This window comes from Anticarsia gemmatalis, chromosome 9, assembly GCF_050436995.1.
Source record: "Anticarsia gemmatalis isolate Benzon Research Colony breed Stoneville strain chromosome 9, ilAntGemm2 primary, whole genome shotgun sequence".
In the NCBI taxonomy this organism is placed as follows: Eukaryota; Metazoa; Arthropoda; class Insecta; order Lepidoptera; family Erebidae; genus Anticarsia; species Anticarsia gemmatalis.
This window is the reverse complement of record NC_134753.1, coordinates 7616939-7643208: the sequence shown is the minus strand read 5'-3', so window position 1 is coordinate 7643208 and position 26270 is coordinate 7616939. Positions and strand designations below refer to the sequence as shown.

The window sequence follows — 26270 nt, the reverse complement described above, 5'->3', positions numbered from 1 at the left end:
TCCCATTCTAAATTTAAACCGGAGCTTGAATATACGCGAGCTGTGCTACACGCGCGTCGTATTATCTACGTATAGGTCGTGCGTCCCACGGGTCCTCGAATGCCACCCTAGCGACTGTTAGTTGCGCGCTGTTAGCCTACAACATACAACTTTTAAATTATTCAAACCAATATTTGAAGTAAACTAAGTTAAAGATAATAGAGCAATAGTTCGTCAGTTGTCAACGGTTTCTCTTGAATAAAAACAGTGTGGTAGTTTAGCAAGATGAATAATCTGTGGGCGCGATCGATACAGAATGCCGCGGGTTGAGGGGTAGTTGGGGGTGACGGGATGCCGGGATGAGATGGGGATGGGGAGAAACAGTGGGCGCCGTTTCATTGAGAACGTGTGGGCGGCGCGCGTGGGCGAGCGCTTATAAAGCCGCCCGGCCCTCCCCTCCTACTTACAGTCGTGTCTCGATCGCGCTCCCAGTAACATCTAATAGTGACAATGTGCAACATGCGGCTCTCGAGCTTAAGGTGAGTCTTCTTTTTATTTTATTTTTCTATAAAGTAAATAAATTCAGTAAATTAAATGAAAAAAATAATATTTTGGTTTGAGCTGGTGCAGTTTGCGATTACTATTTTTTATTTTTTTAAAGAGTTAAAGTTTTTTAATTATTATGAATAACAGTGAAAATATTTTTGTTGTAGGCTATTAACAGTCTTTCTCTGCTACTTAGTAGCAAACGCAAAGGCCTATCCCATGCAAGGTTGGCCTATGTACCCACAAGCGTCAAGGGAATATCCCGACGATGAATACTACTATGCACCGAAAGTGCAGTACTACTATGATACTCCGGCTATCAGTGTACCCGAAATTCACGGTCAAGTTCCTTACCCGTATTTCTACGACCCATATGGCCACTTCGTAGCCAACGAAGCACCTAAGAGGCAAGAAGAAAGACTAGCGGCTCTCCCCATCGGACAAGAGACTTGGTTTGAGAGCGACACCACGCCCCGCTGGCAAACCAACGATGTTGATGACGTCAGTGCAGCATTCCTCGACAATTTGATCCTTACCCAAATGGCCCAAGACGCGCAACGTCGGCGCGAGAATGCCCGCGCAGCCTTCCCGCCTGTTGATTACGAAGAACGCGATGTCGAAGACGAGGACGTCCGGGAGCTGAAGGCTTTAGCGGGGAAGCCCCTCTACCACGTTCCTAAAACAGTACCAAGATTCGATGACGATGACTACGCATCTGATGATGGATTTATTAACTGGAATGGAAACAAAAGAAGTGTAAAAGTGACAACGGCCGCCCCGGTTACTGAAGTCGTCACGCCTAAAGCTGGTGATAAGGAAGTTGTGATGCCCCGACCTGCGCAAAACACATATTCTCATGGACATCAAAACAGCCAGATCAAACGAAACAACGCATTCTACGACACTATTGCACAATACTTTGCCAACAAGTCGCCGAAATCTATTCCACAAGTGAGTATCGCATATTCAATTTATTTTAATCTTTAAAACTCTTCTTTACAGTTAATAAAAATCCCCACTTTGAGAAATGTACTGCTCATTGTTTTCGAACTTACTGACTTGACTGTGGAAGCCCCGAAGTCTAAAAATAGCATGGCCGGGTTGTGGGGTGGCGGGTGACACAGTGGGCCCCGAGGCCGGGTCAATTGGCGCCGAGAGCGTATATAAGTGTTAGCATCACCTAAAGATCGCTTTATGCGAATCAATTTAAACATTTACGAGTTATTAATGAAGAATGTTTTTTAAATCGACTTTTTTTTGTTAACAGGATTCAGCGAAAGGACGAAGAATTGAGAAGCGCTTCGTCTCAGATGACTCCGATCTGGTAGTAGAACTTCGAGGATTAAAACACCGCATTGCTACTTAAACTGATTCGTCGGATTATCGCCAACAAATATGAGACTGAGTAATATGTAGAGCAAAATTATAATGCAGCGGCGACATTACGGGACGGTCGCGTCACCAGCAACCAAAACAAACAAAAAAATTGTCACGCGTATAAATATATCCATTTCATAAAATTTGTCGTCCACTTCGAAATATAAGTAATTTTGTGTCAATGATTAATAATACAAAAAAAAAGTTTAGAAGATCCTTTTCTATCTCTATAAATAACTACTTACTTTCAGTACAGAACTAGTCGTAGGTATGTTAAGAGTGATGAATACGTGTGTTAAATAGAGTACAAAATGTGACTATAATCTCCATTTAACAAATGAGTTGTTGACTGAAATGCATGATAGTATTTTAATAAAAAGAAGTTGCTCCCTTCAATTGGCAGCTGCTATGCACAACGTGTGCTATTTGTAAATATATATGTGTAGGTACTGATCGTCTAAGACTTGTAATTATTTAGATAGAAGTCAATACATCAAAAATCTTAACATTAAGACATGATTGATACTATTTTTTAGTTTTGTATAAATCAGTCACAGAAGAATATCTTATTGTTTCTTCTATCGACGGCTAATAATACCATCTTGCTGAAGGAATTATGTGAAAATGATTCATCGTGTAGAGTATTTTTAATTCATTTCTTTTCAAAATTGCATTATATTGTTTAAGCTTTCGTTGACTTTTTTATGTACATAGTTTTATTGGCCTATCAGGTAAACATTGTATTTTCTCTCGGGTGCTAATTTTAAGTTAAACTTTCTAACGGTCTATGCAGACAATACCATAAACGAACTTTGCAAAGCAAAACTTAACACACAATATTATGTATATATCTATTTATCTGTAAGGGTTAAGATTCTCTCGGGAAGCAGAGGATACGTGATATTTTAGCTTTACTGCTTCTTATCTAACGTTAATAATGTGCAATTGGTCTATGAGACCGATAAAAACACTAAAAAAATGTATACTTTGTTATTCCTTTTTTATATTTTCTACTGTAAATGAAGAATTGCTTATGTCCATGACATTACACAGTTTTGTACCCACATTTTCTAACATCCCAATTTTGTCTACATTATAAATCACCCCTTAAGATCGAGTAAGTAAAGTATCTTTCAAAGTACATATCTGTTTAAAGTAACTTCAAATAACTTCCCTATGTTAAAACTATTCAATCCTTTAAATTAGTTTGTAATGTTGTGTAAAGTATTACTAGTTGATGTTAAACGTTACAAAAAATATAAAATAAAATTGTAAATTACAGTTAAGGTTCTCCCCTTCTGACGATTTCTGTTCATCCTAATATGTTACTTTTATATACATATAAGCAACCTCTACAATAGTTGAAGCCTTTCATAGTATTTTGTAGAAGAAGAAACTAATTTGGTGTAGCATCTAACTTTGTCCAAGTTGGTATTTAGATGCCGTTTTGTAAAGTATTGCTCAGAATAGTGTCTATCTATAGATACATGACGTACATAGCTATCTGTGTATTTGTATTTTATATAGGCATTGACATATTTTAATAGATAGGTATTTTTTTAATTATTGCATACTTGTAACTGAAAATGTACCTATGGATACAAATCCGAACCTTAGCGAGCTATGAATTGTATCAATATAAACGAAAAATAAATCATTGCGTAAAAATGTAACAAAGGTTTAATTTTCCTTTTTCAATTTCCTATAAAACAAAAAAAAAAAGGTTGGTGGACACCTGTTGTCTTTTATTTTTCTTTGTGACACTCTTATCTATACTTTAAACGATAATGCAGACTGTGCATACAGAATTGGGTTATTGGGTCATCAAAATCGATTAGCGAGCTACGAGCCACACTATACGAGTATCATAACCGTCCCATGATCGTAAATCAGTTTCGTATGTGCGCCTCAATGTCTGCTTCGCCTGTGGTGAATGCAATTCTGAATGCTGAACATTTTCATTCGATAGTTCCTAGTTTCCATATCAATTTGCGTTATTCTTTTTTGTGAGTTTTTTGGTAGAATATCTTAATTATGTATTATAAATTTTAACTGTTAAAGGATAATGCAGATATTTTTGTGTCTTGTTCACCGCATACAAAAATAGGATGCCTCTATAATTAACCATGGATGATTTTATACTAATCATTTTTACATCCCTTTATTTTATTTTTTTATTTTTTGCAATCAAAAGTGCGCTCGCAATTAAAAGTGATCATTTTTCAATATGATACTTTTTAGGTGCCTGTACACATACATATTTCATATGTATTACATCACAATATAATTATCAATAAAATGTTTGCATTGCATATTATCGAAAAAAAATTCGCCAATTAACTTTTTGGGTAACATTTTTTTCCTCTAGGTACTTAAACATTCAATTTTCTTTTCAATAAAAATGATTAAAGAAAAGAAAAGAATTTTAGACAATACTAACCCACTACAGTACGTACAGTTAACCTTTGACATTTGCACAACACGCCCACACTCCGTTACTTACCTCTCCATTTCGATTCTAGCAAATTTCTTATGAAAATTGGATAACCAACAAATCGTACCTTCGACTAAACTTTTTCTTTCTGAAAGAGAGCTTAGAAAGTTATTTACTTTACCTATTTATTTCATTTCACTCCGATATATTCTCCAGAATACACTTATGCGATTATATAAATTTACATAAGTACCTACAGGTAGACCTGCTTAGCAACAGTTTTCTGGGGTCTAAACTAAACCCGTACTTTTTAGAAAATTTCCTCCAAGCAGGTGAATGGTGGCTCCATTCACTGCTTGGAGGATTTTTTTTAATTCAGTGTCACTACTGCGTTTTACGCCAACACCTGTATTTTATTATTTATTTTTACCTGTACCTATAACCCGCCATGGGCAGATAGTGAGTCCTAGTAAAGACAGAACTTGCTAGAGTCCTTCCTTCTGTATATTCAGTGCTCTAATGAGTCTACTATAAATTAAGAAATTGTTAGCTTCGAGTGTCTAATTCAGTCTATAAAGGTATAAAAAATACTGGGTGGCACTGTGATTAGCGTAGGCACCACTCGACGCCACCATTTTCGCGGCTTGTATTGTGAATTCGATTCCCACAAGCAGAAAAGATTTGTTCCATTATCTTCTAAAAGTGTACCTACATTTCACGCTACAGCATAACCCCTTGCGCTGCAACAACCCCGTCGCGCGCATCCCTGACCCCCTATATACTAGAACTTATTTGGGTAGTCCCGGACGGATAGCAGCTCTAGTAGTAGATATAGTTAGTTTTAATGAGGGTAAGAAAATATGTATAGCAGCTTTACTTTGAAAATAGGCGTAAAGTCAAACTTTTAGTAAAAGAAAGTTTATTATCAAAAATTATAAATTCTTATAAAAAAAATCTGTAATCTAAATGATTTTTATATTTTACGCAGAATCATATTTTATTCTCATGTCCCAAATCTTTACTCTTACAGTTCGCGCCCCCACGCTAAACGCCTTAAGGTCTGATATATATATTCACTCAATGTTTTATTGTACCTATATGTTTTAATTACACAGCATCATTAAATAGTAATGTCTTATACAAAATTACAAAGCAACTGAGTTAGAAAAATTGGGTAAAAGGTATTTATTATTTATAACATACTATAACTACATAAAAATATATTTAAGCCATACGTTGAAGGTAAGACCTACATGAGAAACATAGCCGGAAGAAGTCACCGTCTTTTTTAATTCCATGTTACGACTCTGTAAACTAGCACTTTTAAGCCCGAGCCACAAAAATAAAGACTAGTGAGCAGATCCGTGTAACAACGGCATGGCTTTTGTAGCCCGATAGTACAACTATGACTAAGATAAAGTATTTTATTCATCCGCACGAGATGGCCACATCACTATTATTTTGTTAATGTCAACATCATGTCATTATTGTCAATTGTCATTGTCATTTGAAAAGTCTACAAACCACTGTCAAAACAAATGTTTCGCTTATTTCAGTTGTTTATTTTCATTTAAATATTGGGGGTGAATGTATGTGAAAGTGATATTTTTGTGCTTATGTGTCTAGTTTGTAGCATATCTGAAATATTATTGCACGAATAAATATTCGCAGTTGGCGTTTCAATTTATAAACCGCTAATGTTCCCGTTACACGGCGGTGTTACTTGAATTCCACGTCAGAAGTGATTTCTTTTTGTTTTTAGAGAGAGTAACGATGGGTCGGTCTAAAGGATATCAGGATTTGGACGACAGCCATGTGCGGCCAAGGTCCCCGGGGCCGCCGATGCCTCCTCCGCAAGAAATTGAAATGGCTTCGGTGTCTGTAGTCCCCGACGGTACGCCGACCTTTACTTCCTTTACAACTGCATAGTTTCGTGATTTATACGCTTCGTACAATAAAATTCTGAAATGTCACATACATTAATTTATTTTTTACATAAAATAATGTATTGGTAACAAAACAAAGTATTATAACTTTTATACAACTTAGGTTTAAGCAAATATTTCATATTTTATATATGCCAAAATAAATATAAAGTTTAGATTATTTATTTATTGGAGATTAATTTAACTATACCATATGTTTCAGATACCTTTACTGTAACTCAAGCAGTGAATGCACTTGGTTTTGGTTGGTTTCAAGTGAAACTTTCTTTATTTACTGGACTGTGTTGGATGGCTGATTCTATGGAAATGACTATACTAAGTATACTCTCACCCGCACTACACTGTGAATGGAATATCAGCAAGTTTGTATTTTTAGTCTTTTTCAAGTTTTAAGTCATAGGCAAGGTTAGAAATATATTTAAGTATTAAAAAGGTTTCTAGGCATAGAGGTTTGAAATTTTCATAATGACTATTGCCAAATACTGTATGGTATGTAACATACTGGGTAGGTACTAGGCTAATTTTCCATAGGTAGACAGAAAATTAATATCTTACTATAAGAAATTTATTAATAATCACTAAATAATTTTATTCAATATTATGACTAACTTATTAACATATTCATAAAGAGACAAATTAAACAAGTTTTAAACTATAATAAGGTAATGATGTCACAAGTGTTCTGTCTTATAAAGAAACAAAATACATTTATGAATAAATTAACAGTAGTAATGGTTTTACCAAACACACTGAGCTAAATTAATGTAGCATGCAGTCAGCACATGAGTAATCAACTACAAGTATAATTTAATGACTGAACTTGAAATTCACAAAAAAATCACAGACACTGTTAATGTCTGCTTCAGAATAGGTCAGGATTAGTTTAAATGAATCAATCACATGTGGTGTAGCAGACCTCCTAAAGACAGAGACAAACATACCACAGATGGCACAGATTGGACACAGACCACTAAAGATAGGCTACAGTGGAAAACTATGGGAGAGGCCTTTGTCTGGTAGGGGGTCAATGTACGCTAGAAATAATTATAATACTCATTACCTTTGGTTATTCCAACTTCAACACTACAATTATTGAAGGGCCCTACAATTTAATACTACACTCTTGTCTTATGGCCAGTACTTATTTGCAAATTTGTGTTATTCTGTTACAGATACCAGCAAGCATTGACTACAACAATTGTATTTATGGGCATGATGCTCAGCTCCACATTCTGGGGAAACATCAGTGACCGTTATGGAAGAAAAACAGTAAGCTAAATGCATACTTCCTTACTATACATACTAATTATATAATTTATATGCAGAAATCATAATCATACATAATCAAATTTCGTATACAGATAGTTGAGGGTCCAGGATCTAGGATCAAACATTTTCGGAAATTTTCTCTTAAGATCTGAAAATAGGCTGAAACTTTGGTAGAGTTACTAACAAGGAAGCCAATCCTTGTACATAATAAAAAAATCAGCTCATTGATAGTTTCAAAAAGGTTTTTTTTAATTTTATTTATCTCTGTTCACAGGCTCTGAGTATGTGTGGAGTATTACTGTTCTATTATGGGTTACTGAGCTCAATAGCTCCAAACTTTCTCTGGCTGCTGTTCTTAAGAAGTTTAGTTGGATTTGCTATTGGATGTGTACCGCAATCGTGAGTATAGCAAATAATATAAAAATAAGAAACGAATCTTGTTAACCGAATTTGGTATATAGTGTTATACAAAAAATTAAAATAATGAGGAAAAAAGCCTTGTAAACCGATGTTAGTGTTTAATTTAAATAAATGGTGTTTTTCTGTTCTAGTGTCACATTGTATGCAGAGTTTCTACCAACGAAGCAAAGGGCTAAATGTGTTGTGCTTTTGGATGTAAGTTGGTTATGCTTTTAATTTTCGTTTTAAATATTGCCTTATTATTATTTCAAAACGGACCGGAAAGCTCTATCTGTCTGACGACAAGCTCTCCGGTTCAGACTGCTGAAAAAGAAATAGGTATTTTTCTTTGACAAAAAAGAAGATTTTCCAAGAAATAGCAATTTCTGTTTCAATATTTGTTACTAAGCTAAAACAAAATGATGCAATATTAGTTTTGTTATATTCCAGTGTTTCTGGGCGCTGGGTGCATGTTTGGAAGTGGCACTGGCGCTAGTAGTGATGCCGACACTGGGAGTCCACTGGCTTCTTGCGTTGTCAACGATACCGCTACTAATGTTTGCACTTATATGTCCTGTACGTATTTCTCAGAAAAAAATGAACAGCTTAACAAAACGAAGAAGATTTGCAGCTGCAAATTTTCTTCGTTTTGTTAAGCTAAGCAGTAAAAAGCAATCTTGCTTTTTTGAGTAATTGTCCAATTTAATATTATTTTTCTAGTGGCTGCCGGAGTCCGCCAGGTTTCACGTCGCCAGTGGTGAACCAGATAAAGCTTTGGCTACTCTAGAACAGGTAAGAAACAAAGTAAAATATAAAGTTGTATTCAGTTGGCCCAGTAGGAATGATATTTGTAATATAAAATACCGTCGCATTCAAGACAATCTATTCTTATCAGGCCCACACAATCTGTTAGATGAAGATGGAAAACATTTTCTCTAAACTACACGTGGATTTTTAATATCCAACTCAAATAAATATTAGTGCATTTTTATAACGTGATGTAATATTAATGTTTTACAGATAGCTCAAGACAACGGCAGACCGATGTTGCTAGGACGCTTGGTGTGTGATGATTCCGTTGGCATCGGACAGCGCGGCCGTCTCAAGCACCTGCTTATACCACATCTCAGAAACACCAGCTTATTGCTGTGGTTTATATGGTAACTAGATCTGACTGACTCAATTCAGAGCGATATTGTACAATCGTCGTAGTAATATTTTAAAGTTTCCTTATCAGATTATTCTGTCTACTAGTGAAAACCACATTAAATCTGTTCAGTAGATTTTTAGTTTATTGCATACAAACCTTGTAATAAACATAATTTTGTATTTTGTACCTGTAGACTTAACTTTCTAAATTAACTAACTGAATAATTTAATTCAGAATAAATTGTGTGATCACACACTAACTTGTGATTGAAATCCATTACACAAAATCAGACTAGACGAGAAAATGTGCTAGGTTCCATTATCCTCTGTATTTGTAGACTTGCACCTACCTCGTTTTATCTCTGCACTACCCAAAGGTTGACTGGTAGAGATTATTGTGGCCTTTATACATTACTAGCTGACCCGCGCAACTTCGCTTGCGACACCTAAGAGAATGGGTCAAAATTTTCCCCGTTGTTGTAACATTTTTCGTTGCTACTCCGTTCCTAATGACCGTAGCGTGATGTTATATAGCCTATAGCCTTCCTTGGTAAATAGGCTATCTAACACTGAAAGAATTTTTCAAATCGGACCAGTAGTTCCCGAGATTAGCGCGTTCAAACAAACGAACAAACAAACTCTTCAGCTTTATAATATTAGTATAGATTTTGTTTCTAAAGACTTAAAAAAAAACTTGCAATTTTGTTTTTCACTAGGATGTCATGTGCGTTCTGCTACTACGGTCTCGTGCTGATGACGACGGAGCTGTTCGAGACAGACCCCAGTGGGCTGGAGGAGGCGTGCGCGGCTGACTGTCGCCCGCTGCAGACCACCGACTATATGGACCTGTTATGGACTACGCTCGCTGAGTTCCCTGGTATATAACTTTATCTTTTAAAGTGGTCAGAAAGGGCCGCATTGATGTATGTAACATTTACTTATTATGACCACAACTATAACAAACTGGTACGGTCGTCAAAATGTTCCGCTAAGCAAGGAATTGAAACCTAAAACAATAAATACAAACGATCGAGAAGAAAATAAATACGAATAGCATTAACATTTTCTAAAACAAGATTCTAAATTTCCACACATTTTTTCCGGATGAATTATTGTAAATTTTTATGCTTTATATATTATTTTCTTTATTTCAGGTATATTCGCCACAATATTCATAATTGAGAAGTTTGGTCGCAAGAAGACGATGGCTTCGCAGTTTGTAATATTTGCGATGTGTGTCTGTGTTCTCATCTACAACGGAAAGTAAGAACTTACCATCATAATTAATTATTTTCTAGAGTTTACTTGTTAAACATATTTTTTCTTTGCTTTGCCGGTGTAGTCAATTGTGTCTAAATATTTTCTAGCATACTATTATTATAAGTCCCTTCACACTAGAAAGTTAGAATTTATATTTGGTGACATAACTCATAATAACTAATTGTAATTTTTGCGCTTTCAGTCGTACATTCTTGACGTGCGTGCTGTTTCTCGCGAGAGGTATCATTGCGGGCCTGTTTCAAGCGGCCTATGTTTACACTCCAGAGGTAAGGCACAAAACACGATTAGCTTGAAAATGATTCATGACGAACACAAGATCAAGTGTCTTATGTCAAATAGAAATAAGTGAAACAAAGGTCGCAGGACTGGGTGAGCGAAAACAATATTTTAATTGTACTCGTGAAAAGTGCATCTAAAATGCTCAGGCTTTGCAATATTTTTCTTAAATAACGTTGAAATCGTAGTTATTACAGACTAAAACATTTATTAGACACCCTTTTGATAACAACGAAAATACGAAGCTGTGACGACACTACACCGTATCTAAAGACTAAAATGTGTTTTTGACATTTCATAAGGAGTAGCTGGTTTGTCTAGACTACCCTATTCCATCCAGTACGAGTAGATTGTTTTCTTCAATGCTTTTATTGAAGGTTGAAAACTTGATTATCCATGAATATCAAAGATTTTCAACACAGCCTTTGAGTAGTTTGGCAAACATTTTCGACGATGCTCAATAATGTTGCACACAAATCCATGAACTTTGTCATTGATATATTTGAACATCTTTGTCATGAATTTTCAGGTGTATCCTACCGCGCTTAGAGCAACTGCAGTTGGAGCATGCAGTGCTGTTGCGAGACTTGGAGCCATGATCACTCCTTACGTAGCTCAGGTAAATATATACTAACCCTCTTATTCATAAACACACTATAAACCTAATTTAGTTAAAAAGCTACTATAATATGTTTTCTCTTTTTCATTTTGCTAAGCCCTTCATAACTTCATATATTTTTATGAATAAGAGGGTTACTCTATAAACCATTATCTTAGTGGTTTGAAAGAACAAAAGCAAAAGTGGTGAAAGACAAGTGTTCGTCTTATTTCATGTTAACTGCTGACATTTAGTCATTAAAATGTGCATTTTTTTGTGTTTGTATTGTTTTGTAGCAAAACTTTGGAAGCGTACTTTTTCAGCATCTTTTCTATTATTTTAATACTAGGGGACTGGCCCGACTTCGTCTGGGTATTATTGCTTCTATCCCCGTAAGAATTTTAATCTCATTGATCCCATAGAAACCATGTCTTAAATGAGAGAAACATATTAAAAAAAATCATTATTCAATTATGTTTGGTTGTTCAAAGTTAAGCGCGTACATACATTTCGGTGATTCTTTTTTTTTTATAAATAGTTATTCGGCATAGACACTTGGCCAGCTAGACTTGGGTATAATCTCTCTTTTTGCCTCAAAATATCCTTATGCCTTGCCGTCTCTCTTGCCGTATCTTTTTTTTACTAACAAATATCGTCCAACATTTTCAGGTGCTGTTAAAGAACTCCATAGTAATAGCAACCAGTGTTTATTCGCTTGTAGCAGTATTGGCCGCCGGCGCCTGCCTCGCGCTACCCATCGAAACTAAAGGCAGGGAGATGCGCGACACCGTCACAGTGACCAATTAGAACCATATGTGATCTAATAATACTTATACATTCGTATTTTATAAGTATATTGTAATACACGAACAAACCGTCGTAGCCGTAGAACAAAAACGATTTTGACTTTTGAATGTTTTATTAATTACCTAGATTTGCTTAAAATATTGTTTCTGAATCGTAAAATCTATCCCTCTTATTCATAAATATACTATAAACCTATTTCAGTTAAAATGCGACTATAATATGTTTTCTCTTTTTCATTTCGCTGAGGAGTGAAATAAACAAAACACTTTATAACTCTTTCATAGATTCATATATTTTTATGAATAAGAGGGTATGTAATGAAAGAAATCGCAAAAAGTCAAACAGTCTACGTCAGCGACGAGATATTTTTCTTATAGGCTTTAATTTTATACCTTCAGATGTAATAATGGCCTTCTGGTCGATATTCGGCTACGGTAGCTGATTCAGATGTATGGAAATTCGTTTGGTTACAAGACATTTTGTCTTAAAAACGAATTTCTATCTAGGTAGGTCAATCTAAAGCTAAAATATTGAAACCGAACTGGCTGTTAGTGACAATCGACGGAAAACGTGTTACAAACGTTTGAACAAAATGTCTATTTTATAAATATTTACACTGTTTTTTCTATTTGTCTACAACTTACTTCTTCTACTCGATAAGTATTCTATCTGTCTCTATCTAAGTCACAAATAAAATTATATATTTTCTTAACATTAAGTAAAAACTTGTTGAAGATTCCAAGGCAATGGAAGTATTATTATTTAATTTCAGTCCGACAACTTAATAGAGAGTCTTGACATGGACTATTTTTTAAATTATAATTTAATAATTAGGAGTATTTCCAAAATAAAGTAGATATATCAAAGGCTATGAACACCGTCAGCTTCATAAGCCTACTGGTCACTGATGTTCAGAATTCTCGATTTTGTATACATGCACCAGCCGTGAACTTTGTATGCAAGGCTCTGTACTAAGTTGTTGGATTATAACTGTAGACTAATGAGTGTTGTGAATCGCATTTCTATATTAATTTGTCACAGTTAATATTATTAATTTTACGCGTTAAACATAATAATTTTGTTTTCCAATAATCAATCATGCAATGAATAATAAAATGTAATTAATGAATTAGAATCGAATGAAATAAGTGTAATTATTCGCGTGTTAAAATAGTAATTACAACTGTCAAGACTGCTTTTACAACATTTCTATGTAATATAATATTCTTAGGGCTAGTTTCAGGACTTCTGAACAAGTGTTAGTTAACCTTTCTGATAAATAAAATGAAGGCAAGATTATGAAAAGATCTGTCAATGTAATTAAGCTATCTGAAACTGCACGGTCCGAATCTCACCCGGAATAAATACTAAAATTTGTGTGATGGGCACGAGAATCTGTTCTGAGCCTGGTGGTAAATTTATTTATATGAGTATGTATTTAGAAGAATGTAAGTATGTTTATCAGTTATCTGGTTACAATAGCACAAGCTCTGCTTAGTTTGGAATCAGATGACCGCGTGTGAATTGTCCAACGATATATTTTTGTCCTTTGTCCTTGTCCAGAATTTGTGAAACCAGGCATAAGTATTTGTAAGAATAAACCCTGATATTATTAATTGTTAAGTTTAGTTAAGCTGTCTAATGCATTAAGATTTATAATTGTACTAATAAACTATGAATGCAAATGTACTTACTAAAATACTCAGTTCTAATGAATACTCAAAAATTCAATACGATATCCGTCCTTAACAGTATCAAATCATGTCTTCCATTAACTATTTTTAACCTCATAATAATATTACAACTAAAACTAGTCTTAAATTGGTAAAGGTTTTTTCTCGTTGTGTCGTTTATATCAAAGGTGCGACTGGGATATTAGAGTATTGGTAAAGTTGAGAAGCTTCTTATAAGGGAAGGTTCATATCTGACGGAAGATGCGTCGGGCGTAACTTAATTTGCATAGGCTTCGCACCGAGCGACGGTTGAGTGTAAACGGTCGAGTGATTTTCTATACATTTGCCTGTTCAATCGCGCGACATATATTATGTTCCGTCAGATATGAACGTGCCCTATTTAGAAGTTGCGATTCTTGTTTATTTCCCGACCAGGTTACTTTGGCCTTTGTCTGAGGTCGAATAATCACTAACCACTGAGTTTAAGAGCTCTCACTTCACTCTTCTCTCTTTATCTTCGAATAGTGTGCAAATAAAGAGCTATTTTATTTAATTGTCATCCTATTAAGTACTCGTTTTAGTTGTTATAACACGTCTTCCATAATATTAGTATTATTGAATGACTGCAGGAAGATAGAATGTGCTAATTTATATAAATTGTAATGATCTAAGGTTGTAAATGTGATAGTATGAAACGGTACTTAATCTCGGTGCTCTGAGGTACTTTATACAAAATGTATACACTAATATAAAAAATATATTCTTCTACAAAATTTTATATTATCTTTATCGTATTCTGCACAATAATTGATTATTAATATTTGTTTATTGTTGAAACATCTCATAAGAAACTTGTCTGCATTTTTGCGCGCGGGTTAGACATTCTTCAGGTAAATATTTTTATTGCTTGTGGACCATAGTTAATAAGTATAAAAGCACACAGTAGTTCTTATATTGCTTTTATGTGTGAAAAATGTAAAATTCAAATAAAGATGATGTATTAAAAGATACTCAACATCCATTTATAATATGACTCAATTTTACAATAGCAGTTTAAAATAGAAACTAAATATGATATATTTTGCTAAAAATCTCAAAAAGCAAATCTCAAAAATATTTTCTTTATAGTGTCTTCAGTAAAACCCATGCGCAAAATAAAATGTTGAACGGTGTTATTTTACATATCTATTAGAAATATATTATAAGTTGTATTATATTTATAAGAAATAATCGCCTGAATTTTGTGAAGAGAATTCTACAAATTGCAGTTACCTTAAACAATGTTGAAATCAGCGAATTATGTATATCTGCATATTTTTATACTTAATGTTATTTTGACTATCCATATTATTATGGCAGCTTCAACTTACTGTTATCACTTGCAATATTTTTGTGATGATTATCTATTCTTTTGTTTGAAAATAGGCGATATTATTTTAAATAAAAGATCGAATCGTCGATGTACAAAATAATCAATAGTATACTTACCTATGTATTGATAAAGGTATGAGTAATAAATAGATAATGTATACAGAGGGCTACAAAAGTCGTTATTACACATTCCATTGTTATTCACACAATAGGTTTTTATTTTATTTTGATTTATATCATACTAGCTTTTACCCGCGACTTCGTCCGCCACCTGAATTTTCCCATGGGAATGCGTTCCCGGGGTAAAAAGTAGCCTATGTCCTTTCTCGGGTATCAAAACATCTCCATACCAAATTTCATGCAAATTGGTTCAGTAGTTTAGGCGTGATTGAGTAGCAGTTACTTACACCCGTTATGAGGTGTACCTGTATCTATAGACGTGAAAAGATAGAGAGATATTGTAGAATTTGGCATGAAACCTGGAGAGTTCGGGCAATAGTTTTTAACAAAACTGAATTTCCCAGACCCCAAAATTAAACAGGACTATTAAGGAACCATCTAATGATAGAACTAAAATACACTAGCTTGTAACACAGCTGTAATTATTGTGAATTTCAACCTGTGCTTGTAACGTGTTCAACGACTTTTGTACTCGACTGTACTTATAAAATCATATTTTTACTGTATTTTCCAAGACAAATTTTATTTTTTCTATTCAACTAAAGCAAATTTTATGAATTGTTAATAACATTCAATATTCTTGCATCAAATAAAAGATTGGAGTGTGTTTTAATGAATTAGTAGCAAAATAATAATGATGTTAAACTAAGTATAAGTTTTTTATAGATTTTACAGTGATTCAATCACAGCTATAACACCAAATATATTTATGCTTATTTGTTTTAATATTGTTTTACACAATTTTATTAAATATTACTACTATGCACAAATAGTTTTTTCATTTTGTACTTTTAAATGCCTATTTTTGTTCCCTACCTGAGATAATTTTAAGAATTAGGGGATAGAGGGGGAAAATAAAATAAAGCAATTAAAATTAATATAAGAATTTAATCATTTTCCTATTGAAATTAATACTCACACTCTTAATTATCATCCATACTCGTCAGAAGCAAATAAAATTTTGGAATCACAGTATAAATCACACAACTCAAAATAATTTACTATAGTTACGAATTCAGTTATGCTAACGCGAGAATTAAAGAACTAAATATGAATACAGGCAATCAGTCAAAAATGGCGTAAAACTAGTTTATCCTAAGAGTAATATAACTAAACATTTTGGTGATCTTTAAATTTGTGGATTTCTCCCATTCAATTAGTAAAAAAATCAAATTAAATAAGTGTTGTCCTTGTTATGATATTCTAATAAGAGCATTGTATTTCAACACCACATAATTAAATGATACATAAACATTCTCGATACATTTCTCTACCTGACTGAACCCAGTTACTAAACAGTGTTATGTTGTTAGTACTTTAATTTTTTAATTATTTTATGTCCTTGTGGATCCAAGTGTCTATCCAGCAAGGATGGCAATACATACTGCCAGATAGAGAAACACATCAAAGTCACTTTTTCTCTTGTTAATGTTTCAAAAAAGTCAACTAATATTAATCCACTGATCTAATTCATGTGTCCCCAGACATGATGTATTTATTATTATTAACTAGAAATCATGGTGGATATTATTTCACTACAATAAATATCAATGTTGGCTAAGATTTTTAATTTCACAAATAAACTTACTTAACAAATTCATAGCCATTCATGAAATATTAACTATACTAGTTTTACACATAGACTTCATTAATATTAGTTTTAAATTTAAGAATTAGAAAATGTAGTGATACCACAAATTCAAATGTGAAAGATAATCACTAATTACAAATAGTGAAATAATCACTAAGTAAAAACCAGAACTAAATCAAATGTCTTATAGTTATAATACTATTGATACACCAACCAACATCTTATTATTATTTTACATAATAATATATCTACTTTCAGTTAACCAATATACAAATATATAAACAAATACACAATGGCAATATTATCCATATAATATGGTCATTAGGCATGTGAAAAACCTAAAGTATTTTTCAGTTCTGTTTCAGCAGCATAAATATGTAATTTCCTTATCACCTGAATGTGATTCATATTGATTACATATTTATAATACTGATTATATTGAGATCAGCATACATAAGTCATTATGGGCTTATTATAGATCTTTTACAATATATATGAATATTTGGTTTTCAAATTATCTGAAGCCTTTTTTCAGCTTTTCTATCATAAATTATTTATCTATCCAACATTAAATACCAAAGACATTATTATAAATAGAATGATCACTTTTTACACAATTTATAAAACCTACACAACATATCCAAAATGGTAGATATTTGTATGAATGATCATTCTTAACTTACATTAAATTTTGATTTAAAGTATATTTGATAATTATTTTAGTGTGCAAATATTCTTAAAAATATGCATTTTGGAACAGACTCCTATCTCCAAAATATTAAAGCAAGAAATGAAATCTCCTCAACTGACAATGATTTGTAAATCTTAAGTATAGGTAAAACACATTGAAACCTAAAGAAGAATTACAGAGTCTTACTTATTATGATGCGGTGGGATATCATTAATTTATAATACCATATAACTACATATCTCAATAATTAAAAGTTGAAAAATAAAGTGTAATATTTACATATTATTAATTTACCTACTCACAGGTTTCAGATATACAATATAATCTTAAGTTTTTACAAAATAATCATGCATATTTCAATATTAAGTTTCTATAAATAAAAGTTGAAAAATAGCAACTCATCAATTGAGTTATAAGTAATGTAAATTAAATCATTGTGATAATTGTAACAAATTATAAAGTTGCCTAATATACTACATTATTTCTCACTGTCCAAGAGTGTGAGTTTTATACTTAAAGCTGCCTTATTGTGATGAACAAAAATCATTTTAAGCATATAAGTTAGGTACTAAAATATTAGTAATTATATCTTGTTAACATACAGTAAGTGAATCTTATAATTTGTACTAGCCCAGTCTATAATACACTCAATCATCATCTAACTCTATAACAATTGGCTCAGCATTTTCTGTAGCTTTTGTATATTCTTCTCTTAACTGAGACAATAATAGACACTTTGGTATTCTAAGCTCCTCTGCCTCATCAATTAGTAGTTTCAATTTTTGCAGTCTCCCAATGTCAGGAGCAGTGGGAAGTAATATATTCTTGGTTTCAGTCATCCACTTATCAAAGCTATTGACTCTAAAATCTATAGTCTGAAGCATAATATGTAATTCATCCATGTCATAACGGTAATTCAATGTTTTATTCTCTAGAGGACACTGGCAGAAATTATCTGAATGCTGTAAACACACCATGTGTTTACAATTACTACATGATACTGATGACAGGAAACATGTTGTTTTGCACACCTCACAAAGACGCTCATCATCACCTAGCAACTCAAATGCAGTCCTACGCACACTTTTTAATCCTGTCTTGGCTATCATAGCTCTTAAAGTGCCTTCTTCTTCGGTAGCCTTTACTAATTCTTTTTGGGTTTCCAGAGCTGTCTCTAAATCCAAACGATCTCCTTCTAGAGCCATTTTACAAATCAATTCATCATGAGAGAAAACACAAAACCTTTTCAAATTTTTATAATGCAAAATACACTCACGTCCAATCTTTAGCCAGTCCGGTGGAGCAAAGTTAACAGCTTCAGCAAAATTATATCCCTGGTTGAATCCTGCGTGATATGCTCTAGGAAATGTCACAACAAACTCCCCAGCATTCTGATCCGTCCTGTATATTGGTACACCAGCAGCCATTAAAATATTGGGATTCATAATAGTAACAAGTTGGTGTAATAAATCAGGTTGTGACTTAAAAAGGTCTGGAGCCGCTGCTTTCATAGCAGTTTCTAGCATTTCTGCACCACTGCCTGGCACTCCATACCATGTTTTAGCTTCACCCCAATGCAAATAATTAATAGAATAACTCCAGTGATCTTCATTGTGCCAACAAAATGCTGAGAAGCACATACCAACATACATCCAAGGGACTGTCATACCTGATATATCTGCATTTATAAATTTAAGCACTGAGCCATCTAAGACAGGTAAATTATTAAGGTTCCAGCCAGAGTCTACATACTCTTGATCACCAGGATATAGATTCAAAGATGATTTTGTGGGGAAGCCTGAACCATGATCCATGGAATGAAGATCAGCACCATATTCAACAGTGACATCTTCTTCCACTGATGATATAATTCTCCAAAACTCTGCTTCAGCTACTGTTGTTGGAACTAAGTGTCCGGACATTCCAAAATAATCTGACTTAAACTTATCAGCCATTTCTCCAAATTGCTGCAATGTATATTCTCTTTCTGCCTGAGCAAAGCCAAATGCTTCAGCCGGTTTATGGACTTCTTCAGCAATGCAACATGGACACCTCCAATCTCCATCTGGTACTGAGTTAAGTGGAGGTTTGAGACAAAAAGTATGATATGTGTCAGAACAACCATTACAAATCAATAGTAAGTCATCTCTGTTATCTTTTTGACATATAGCACATTGATAAATTGCTAAAGGATCAAGATCATACCGTGGTCTTTTCCTTGATTTGGTTATATCAAATTCCTCATCATTTAGTCCAGGCATTTTTGGTCCTGGCCCATAACATGCCAACCTTCTCAATTCTCTACTACGTTTAACTTCTTCATTCTCTGTTTTATTTTTTAAACTATCAAGATCAAGTTTGATATCTGATCCTGTTTTTGTTTTTTTAATACTTGTGTGAGGCTTTTCTTCCTTGAAATTATAGTCAAGTTTGTTAATTGCTGTATTTGTAATTGATTCTATAGGTACTTCTGTAATCAAAACCTTTCCTCCCACTTCATCCTTTGGTTCATTTTTTTGTTCGATTTTCTTTACAGTTTTCAATATGTCTGCCTTACTTCTCTCAAAAATTTCATATGGTAGTAGTATTTTTTCATAATTACTCCTTAGAAAATTCATTGTGTTCGTGTTTTGGCTGTAACCCATCGCATTAGCGATCTTTCGCCATTTTTTAGGCGTATTACAACTTTCGAAGCCGCCCTCTTCATCAACCCAAAATTTGAGGCAATACAAATCCAAAGTTTTGTTTTCAATCATGGGAATTTTCAAAGGTGATCCCTGTAGGTCCCAGAATTTTAAAATCTTTTCGAGAAATAGAAGTTTTAATCTGGTTATAGCTTCTAACTCGTTTACTTTCTGAATTCTAGGAACGAATTTTAATTTGTCCACGTCTAATGAAAAAGGTGGCTGCCAGCGCGACGGAGGCCTTATTTTACATATGCCCGTTTTCTCTGCAACCGGACGTATTTTAGCTATGTATCCTAAAGGATCCAAAAATTCTTCAGGCGTAGGTTCAAATACAGGTGCTTCTGGTGGTGGAGTGAAAGTAAACTCTGCACTTTTATGCATGGCATTTTTCTGAATAATCTTGCTATCCATTTCCGTAAACAAAATAAATCTTCACTCAACAAAATTATCAATTCAATGATCTTGATACGGCTACGTGAAACATTTCACTCACGGTAAAAGACTACGTGACTTCTCGCCATGTGTAAATGGCTCCTAAAATATTGAAGTAGTAAAATACACTTCCATTACTCTTTATTCCGCATTATGCCCAAGCAAATGGATTACAGAGGCAAATCAATATTATCACTGTATATCTTGACCACAAATCATTTAAAACGCAGTTTAATAATGTTCAAAATTAAAGAGCAAAATCAGTATTGATTTACGTTTTTCGTTTACAAAACCCGTGCCAGGCTAGTAATCACAACCAGCCAGTAACTTGATAACACACTCGACTTTAGTTTATGCTCACTCGACAGTCGACACTCCTCCACACTGTTCATTGATGCCTCGTTCAAACGCTACTTGCTCGTCAAAAATATACGCACACTAAGAAATTTTCAACATCGACTTGCACTTCCTTCACCCTATTGGTTAGGCAGCGTCCCACGGTGAGTGAGGGAGTTGTGTAATTATTTTGAGTTGATTCTTTATGTTGGCACTCTTCTATTCAATATGATGTGACGAGACAAAGAAGGAAAATGGCGCAGGTACCCATTCGAATTTATAAATAAATAGAATTTATCATACGATTAAGTCATTATTTTTGAGATTCAGTGCTTCCCTATTGAACATTGGACGTACTTAGCGTAGTAGAAAGATAAATATCGTGATTATCTATCGAAATTAAATATATTATCAACAATGTATAGACGTAGGTACATTCATAAACACATGACGTCACTATTTTGATTTGATACGGATAGCAGTATAGCGACATTAGCGACGACATGACATTATTCGACAACTTGAATTAAAATGATCAATAATTGCTTTTAATTATATATCGATGTACAATAGTATACACTCTCGGTATGTTCGTCGTAATATCGATCGTATACCTATTTGTATTTGCAGGATGCAAACCTATGTCCATAGGTTTAAATAAGTGGAAAAACTAGCTGACCCGGCTGTGCATTACTTTCTGTGAACTTAGAAACCTTTTATCACCCTGTATAATGGTGAATACGTAAAATATGGATCAGAAGGTAGACTTTAAGGTAGCAAATAATTGGCAAACAGTTTGTCTGTTTACAATAGAGGTCTTCATTTTATACTATTTTGGAATATATTTTTTATTGTCGCGTGCGTAGATAAACAGACTTCGCAGTAATCAGCACTGTTTCGAATATTTTCATGATTATATAATAGGTACTACAATGTGTTAATTTTTTCTACACGTAGGTATATAGTAGGTATATACTGTATGTACCTACTAAGTTAGCGAATAAGAATGTGCAAGTGAATTAAGTAAAGGTTTTTTTTAATTTACCGTCGACACCTGCTATCGCTGATATTATGTGAAGTGGCAGTTTTGACAGGCCAAGGGATGAAGTGGACCTCAGGATAAGGGCCAGTTTCACAGCTTATTAGATCAGTGTTAGATAATATAACTGATAGATCAGGAATATCAAATTATAATGTATCAAATATTTATACGATGTTCTGAAGAATCATCGTATCAATATTTGTATGATGAGTATCTCGGAGACAGGTGGGTGCCATAATATAGGATATTTTTTTATCTATTACTGCCTAACTGCTGGGCAAGGGTCCCCACCTAGAAACGAGGGAGTGGCTGGGCCTGGAGTCTACCGCTGGCTACCACACCACAAGTGTAGGCTGGTGGATTTGCATGTCTCAAGAAAAGCGTTAAGCAATTTTAGGCATGTAAGATATCATCAAGATATTTTTCTATACCGTTGGAAGAAATGATAATTAATACTAATGCACACAACTACGAAAAAGTTATCTGTATGTTACTTTGGATTTGAACCGTCAACCAATAACGTAGGAGGTATAAGCGTAGACCACTTGGCTATCACTGACGGCCATTCTTTGGTTTCTACTTTGCTTTTTTTCGGAAAGTAAATATTTGGATGTATGAGATGTAATGTTGATAGTAATTAAACGTATCTGTGGAGCGCATAAACGCGTATCTAATAAGGTTTCAAGTATTTTGGTAAAATGCAATTTAAATACACAACATTTTTTTTATGTAATCTGGTGTTAATGCCCTCCTTTGCAAGCTATTATCACATTGATTTTTTATCTGTATTGTAAAAATTAAGGTAGGAAAATAAAGATTTTAAAATTATTAATATTTTAAAGGATAATATGATTATTATTGATTGAAATTCGTCTACAATTGAATATGTTATATTATAAAAGTTGTTTTCTAGTTTGCTTGCAGACAATTTTTTTCTTTTGCAATACTCTTGTGACTGTTGTCAGAAGTGTCAGATTCTGATCTGTCAATTGAAACATTTATAATTTTATAACCTCACTCGATTTTAACTAATAGTAATATTTATTTAATAAAAGGATTATTTGAGCGCCAGACACTTATTTATCAGTTACATTATGTTAAATACATTTAGAGGAGTATGGGCATCTAATATCCAGTTACAACAGATTAGATTAGCTCATAGAATAAGAGGAAAAGCTCCTATATATTGTCGTACCATCAAAGAACGACTTGATGAATTAAATTATAAAGATGAATTATATACGACTAGAATTGACATCGGTCTACCAAGGACCAAGTAAGTAAACCGCACTCTTCTATTATATCTAACTTGCGGTTAATAAAGCCTCTCGAGTACTTAGAAATGATCCTATCATAACATCTTAGTGCGGTTTACTAGCAGAGAAGGAATCAATTTGTTCAATTATAGGTGACATTTTTAACAATCTCAAATATTAGCTATTTATAAAACTAACAGACTGTTATAACCTTATTTATTATAATATTTATAGATAGCTATAACCTTGATAAAGTAGGTAGGTTGTCCGACTAAAAACATATGCAACAGGGCAATTTTTTATAGTAAATATATAACTTATTCCAGAAAACAAAATGGAAATCATCGCACATCCAGACTTGAGCATCTAAAATCATTGAAAGCTGATCAGAAGTTGGAACAACTGGCTCGTAATTTTCAGTTAGAAATTGATTTGGATGAGGCGAGGAAAGAATGGCTTGAAACCACTGGGCCCTCTCAGAAGAAACTCATTGCAGACCACTATGCTATATTTGAACATTTATATGGAGAAGGCTACTTTATACCGTACACAAATTTAGAAGTATTGTATGATTTGAAGGATGGTTCATATCTTCCAGTACACACTGGCAATGTGATAAAGCCAGCTGAAGCATTAGAATATCCTGCAGTCAACTATGAGTCTGATGAAAACACTCTATGGACGTTAGCTCTAACGAGTTTAGATGGTCACCTGACAGATAATAATAAAGAGTATGTGCATTGGCTAGTTGCTAATATCCCTGGCAATGCTATTGAGAAGGGTGAAATCATTGTGGACTATTTGCAGCCATTCCCCCTCAAGGGAACTGGCTATCACAGATATGTATTTGTGCTTTACAAACAGAATGGCCTTGTGAAATATGATGTACCTAAAGGTAATTTTATACTTGTTTTGTTTATATTTATATAGAGCATGTGATATCCTCATCTTGATCATCACTTACCATCAGGTTAGATGAGAGACAAATGCCTAATCCAATATCGAATAAAGACATAGACTTTCATTGGGGCTAATTTTGCCATACCAATATAGTACTTTACAGAATTTTATTGTTTAGGTATTTTAAGAAATTTCCAGATAATGACATGTTTTCTAGGGAGAATTAAAAAAATGGCTTTCAACTAAAGGTATTCAATTAAAATTATCAAAACATAATGGTAGGATCAGATTTTCCAAATGTTCACCGACTTGAATTTCTTGTGTTATAGCCCTCTATATAACAAATAAATTCAACTGTCTTAGCTTCTATTAGTAAAATTCATACTCTGATTATTTTTTAGTGACATCATCATCTCCTCTAGAAGAGAGAACATTTGAGACAAGGCTCTGGTATCAACAGAATCAAGATGACATAACACCTGCAGGACTTGCATTCTATCAGACCCTCTGGGATACTACTGTCAGAGACTTCTTCCACAAAGTTCTCAACAGAAAAGAACCAGGTAAATAATTCTTGTCCATTATTTGATCCACTGTTAACAAGAATGAATATTTTTTTAATGAAATTCATTAAATAATTAGAAATATTAATAGCCAAATCCACACCAAAGAAATTTCATGGAGACATGTTCCAGAGTGAAAAGTTAAAGAGCTAGTTATCCACAATGCTTGACCACAGATCATAAGATTGCAGATTCATAATGGAGTGTTTGGTGTAATTCTCGCTCTACTAATGTATTCTACAGATGCATATAATGTTTTTTTACCTAGGGATATAACTACTAATACTTATAAAATTTATTATAATAACATGAACAATTTGTTTTCCAGTGTACGAATACGACTTCCCTCAGCCATACATACGTCCACAAGAATGGTTCCCTCGCAAAAAACCATTCAATCTCTATATGGATAAATACCGTGATCCTAAACAGATCAACAAGGAATACTTGTTGCGAAAGCTGAAAACTGAGGATCCTTTCAATATGCCACCTCCTCCATTGAAGTTCCCCAATGCTCAACCACTGCCTAAGAGTATGCCGTCGTGGTTGAAACTGCATGAAAAGAAGATTAGACTTGGTTGGGGAAGAGTTAACGATGTTTAGTTAAAAATATATAAGATAATAATAATATAGTAGTTGTACATATGGGCGTGTTTTATTAATTTGTCTTTTATATTCTTACTATAAAATTTAGAACCTAAATGAAGAACTATAGTTGGGCCATTACAAACGTGCGAACTATGACATATTTAAAAAAATGGCCGGAATAGGACATTGTGTAAGTACGAGCGGAAGAGGAAGAGAGGAGAGATTATGTGGCATGACGTAGTTCGCACGATTGAAATGGCCCAACTACATTCCTGATTACAACTATTCGTGATTGATAACGGCACTAGCCGCCGCAGTCGTATATAGGTAGGTACCCGACAGTAAGATTTCGCCACAATCGCAAAATACCGGCGCCAACTATCTTGTCAAAATTCAAACTATTGACTCCAATGAAGTCATGAAAATAAATAAATAATCGTAAACGTACATATGTACATAGGTATATAAGTTAATTTGATTCCAATATCTAGACAATATCCAGAAAAAACATTAAGTAGATGTAATTAAAATACGTGATTTTATTTAAATGCGCGTTTGCGCACGGCGCGACTAGGTACCTATATAACTAAAGAAATCGGAGGAGTCAAAATATGGCACGGTCGACGACTGCACTTCCACTGCGTCGGTCGGCGTCGGAATCGGAGCGTACGAAACGTACGTAAGAATCCGTCACTTTGTATTAATTTATGTAGCGCTGAAATCCCGAATACCATAGAAATTAAACACATTAGAAATCCTTACGGTCCGTAGGCGCCAAAACCCGTCGTAGTGGACGTGCAGGTTTGATGGGACCTGATATACTTTCTAATTCTGGCTTGATTGAGTGAAAACGATGGGGATCTTCAAGTTGTGTTTTGCAGTTGGTTTTTATACTGGTT

The 26270-nt window shown here is 33.9% G+C and overlaps 4 protein-coding genes across 4 annotated transcripts; 3 read left to right on the top strand and 1 right to left on the bottom strand.

Annotated features, from left to right (window-relative positions):
• Positions 1-432: 432 nt before the first annotated feature.
• Positions 433-3569, top strand: LOC142975612 (uncharacterized). Its single transcript, XM_076118569.1, has 3 exons — positions 433-518; positions 693-1476; positions 1793-3569. The coding sequence occupies exons 1-3, from the start codon at positions 490-492 to the stop codon at positions 1889-1891; spliced, it is 912 nt and encodes a 303-aa protein (XP_075974684.1). The 5' UTR covers positions 433-489; the 3' UTR covers positions 1892-3569.
• A 2259-nt stretch (positions 3570-5828) lies between these two features.
• LOC142975600 (synaptic vesicle 2-related protein) lies at positions 5829-16049 on the top strand. The gene is made up of 14 exons (XM_076118546.1): positions 5829-5925; positions 6099-6230; positions 6485-6644; positions 7455-7551; positions 7826-7950; positions 8103-8166; positions 8401-8526; positions 8671-8742; positions 8971-9110; positions 9816-9976; positions 10254-10362; positions 10562-10646; positions 11186-11275; positions 11924-16049. Exons 2-14 carry the CDS (start codon positions 6110-6112, stop codon positions 12059-12061), a joined length of 1488 nt encoding a protein of 495 aa, XP_075974661.1. The 5' UTR covers positions 5829-5925; positions 6099-6109; the 3' UTR covers positions 12062-16049.
• Positions 16050-16153: 104 nt separating this feature from the next.
• On the bottom strand, positions 16154-21250 carry LOC142975277 (lysine-specific demethylase 5-like). The gene has a single exon (XM_076118020.1). It carries the CDS (start codon positions 20663-20665, stop codon positions 18215-18217), a length of 2451 nt encoding a protein of 816 aa, XP_075974135.1. The 5' UTR covers positions 20666-21250; the 3' UTR covers positions 16154-18214.
• A 1793-nt stretch (positions 21251-23043) lies between these two features.
• mRpL38 (mitochondrial ribosomal protein L38) lies at positions 23044-25445 on the top strand. Its single transcript, XM_076118021.1, has 4 exons — positions 23044-23340; positions 23647-24215; positions 24622-24783; positions 25112-25445. Exons 1-4 carry the CDS (start codon positions 23159-23161, stop codon positions 25384-25386), a joined length of 1188 nt encoding a protein of 395 aa, XP_075974136.1. The 5' UTR covers positions 23044-23158; the 3' UTR covers positions 25387-25445.
• The last annotated feature ends 825 nt before the right edge of the window (positions 25446-26270 follow it).

Coding starts and splice junctions, on each gene's coding strand:
- LOC142975612 (XM_076118569.1), top strand. CDS start 490: ATGTGCAACATGCGGCTCTCGAGCTTAAG. Junction 519..692: donor ATGCGGCTCTCGAGCTTAAG/GTGAGTCTTCTT, acceptor TTTTTGTTGTAG/GCTATTAACAGTCTTTCTCT. Junction 1,477..1,792: donor CGCCGAAATCTATTCCACAA/GTGAGTATCGCA, acceptor TTTTGTTAACAG/GATTCAGCGAAAGGACGAAG.
- LOC142975600 (XM_076118546.1), top strand. CDS start 6,110: ATGGGTCGGTCTAAAGGATATCAGGATTTGGACGACAGCCATGTGCGG. Junction 8,743..8,970: donor CTTTGGCTACTCTAGAACAG/GTAAGAAACAAA, acceptor AATGTTTTACAG/ATAGCTCAAGACAACGGCAG. Junction 11,276..11,923: donor TCACTCCTTACGTAGCTCAG/GTAAATATATAC, acceptor CAACATTTTCAG/GTGCTGTTAAAGAACTCCAT.
- LOC142975277 (XM_076118020.1), bottom strand. CDS start 20,665: ATGGATAGCAAGATTATTCAGAAAAATGCCATGCATAAAAGTGCAGAG.
- mRpL38 (XM_076118021.1), top strand. CDS start 23,159: ATGTTAAATACATTTAGAGGAGTATGGGCATCTAATATCCAGTTACAA. Junction 23,341..23,646: donor ATCGGTCTACCAAGGACCAA/GTAAGTAAACCG, acceptor AACTTATTCCAG/AAAACAAAATGGAAATCATC. Junction 24,784..25,111: donor TCTCAACAGAAAAGAACCAG/GTAAATAATTCT, acceptor TTTGTTTTCCAG/TGTACGAATACGACTTCCCT.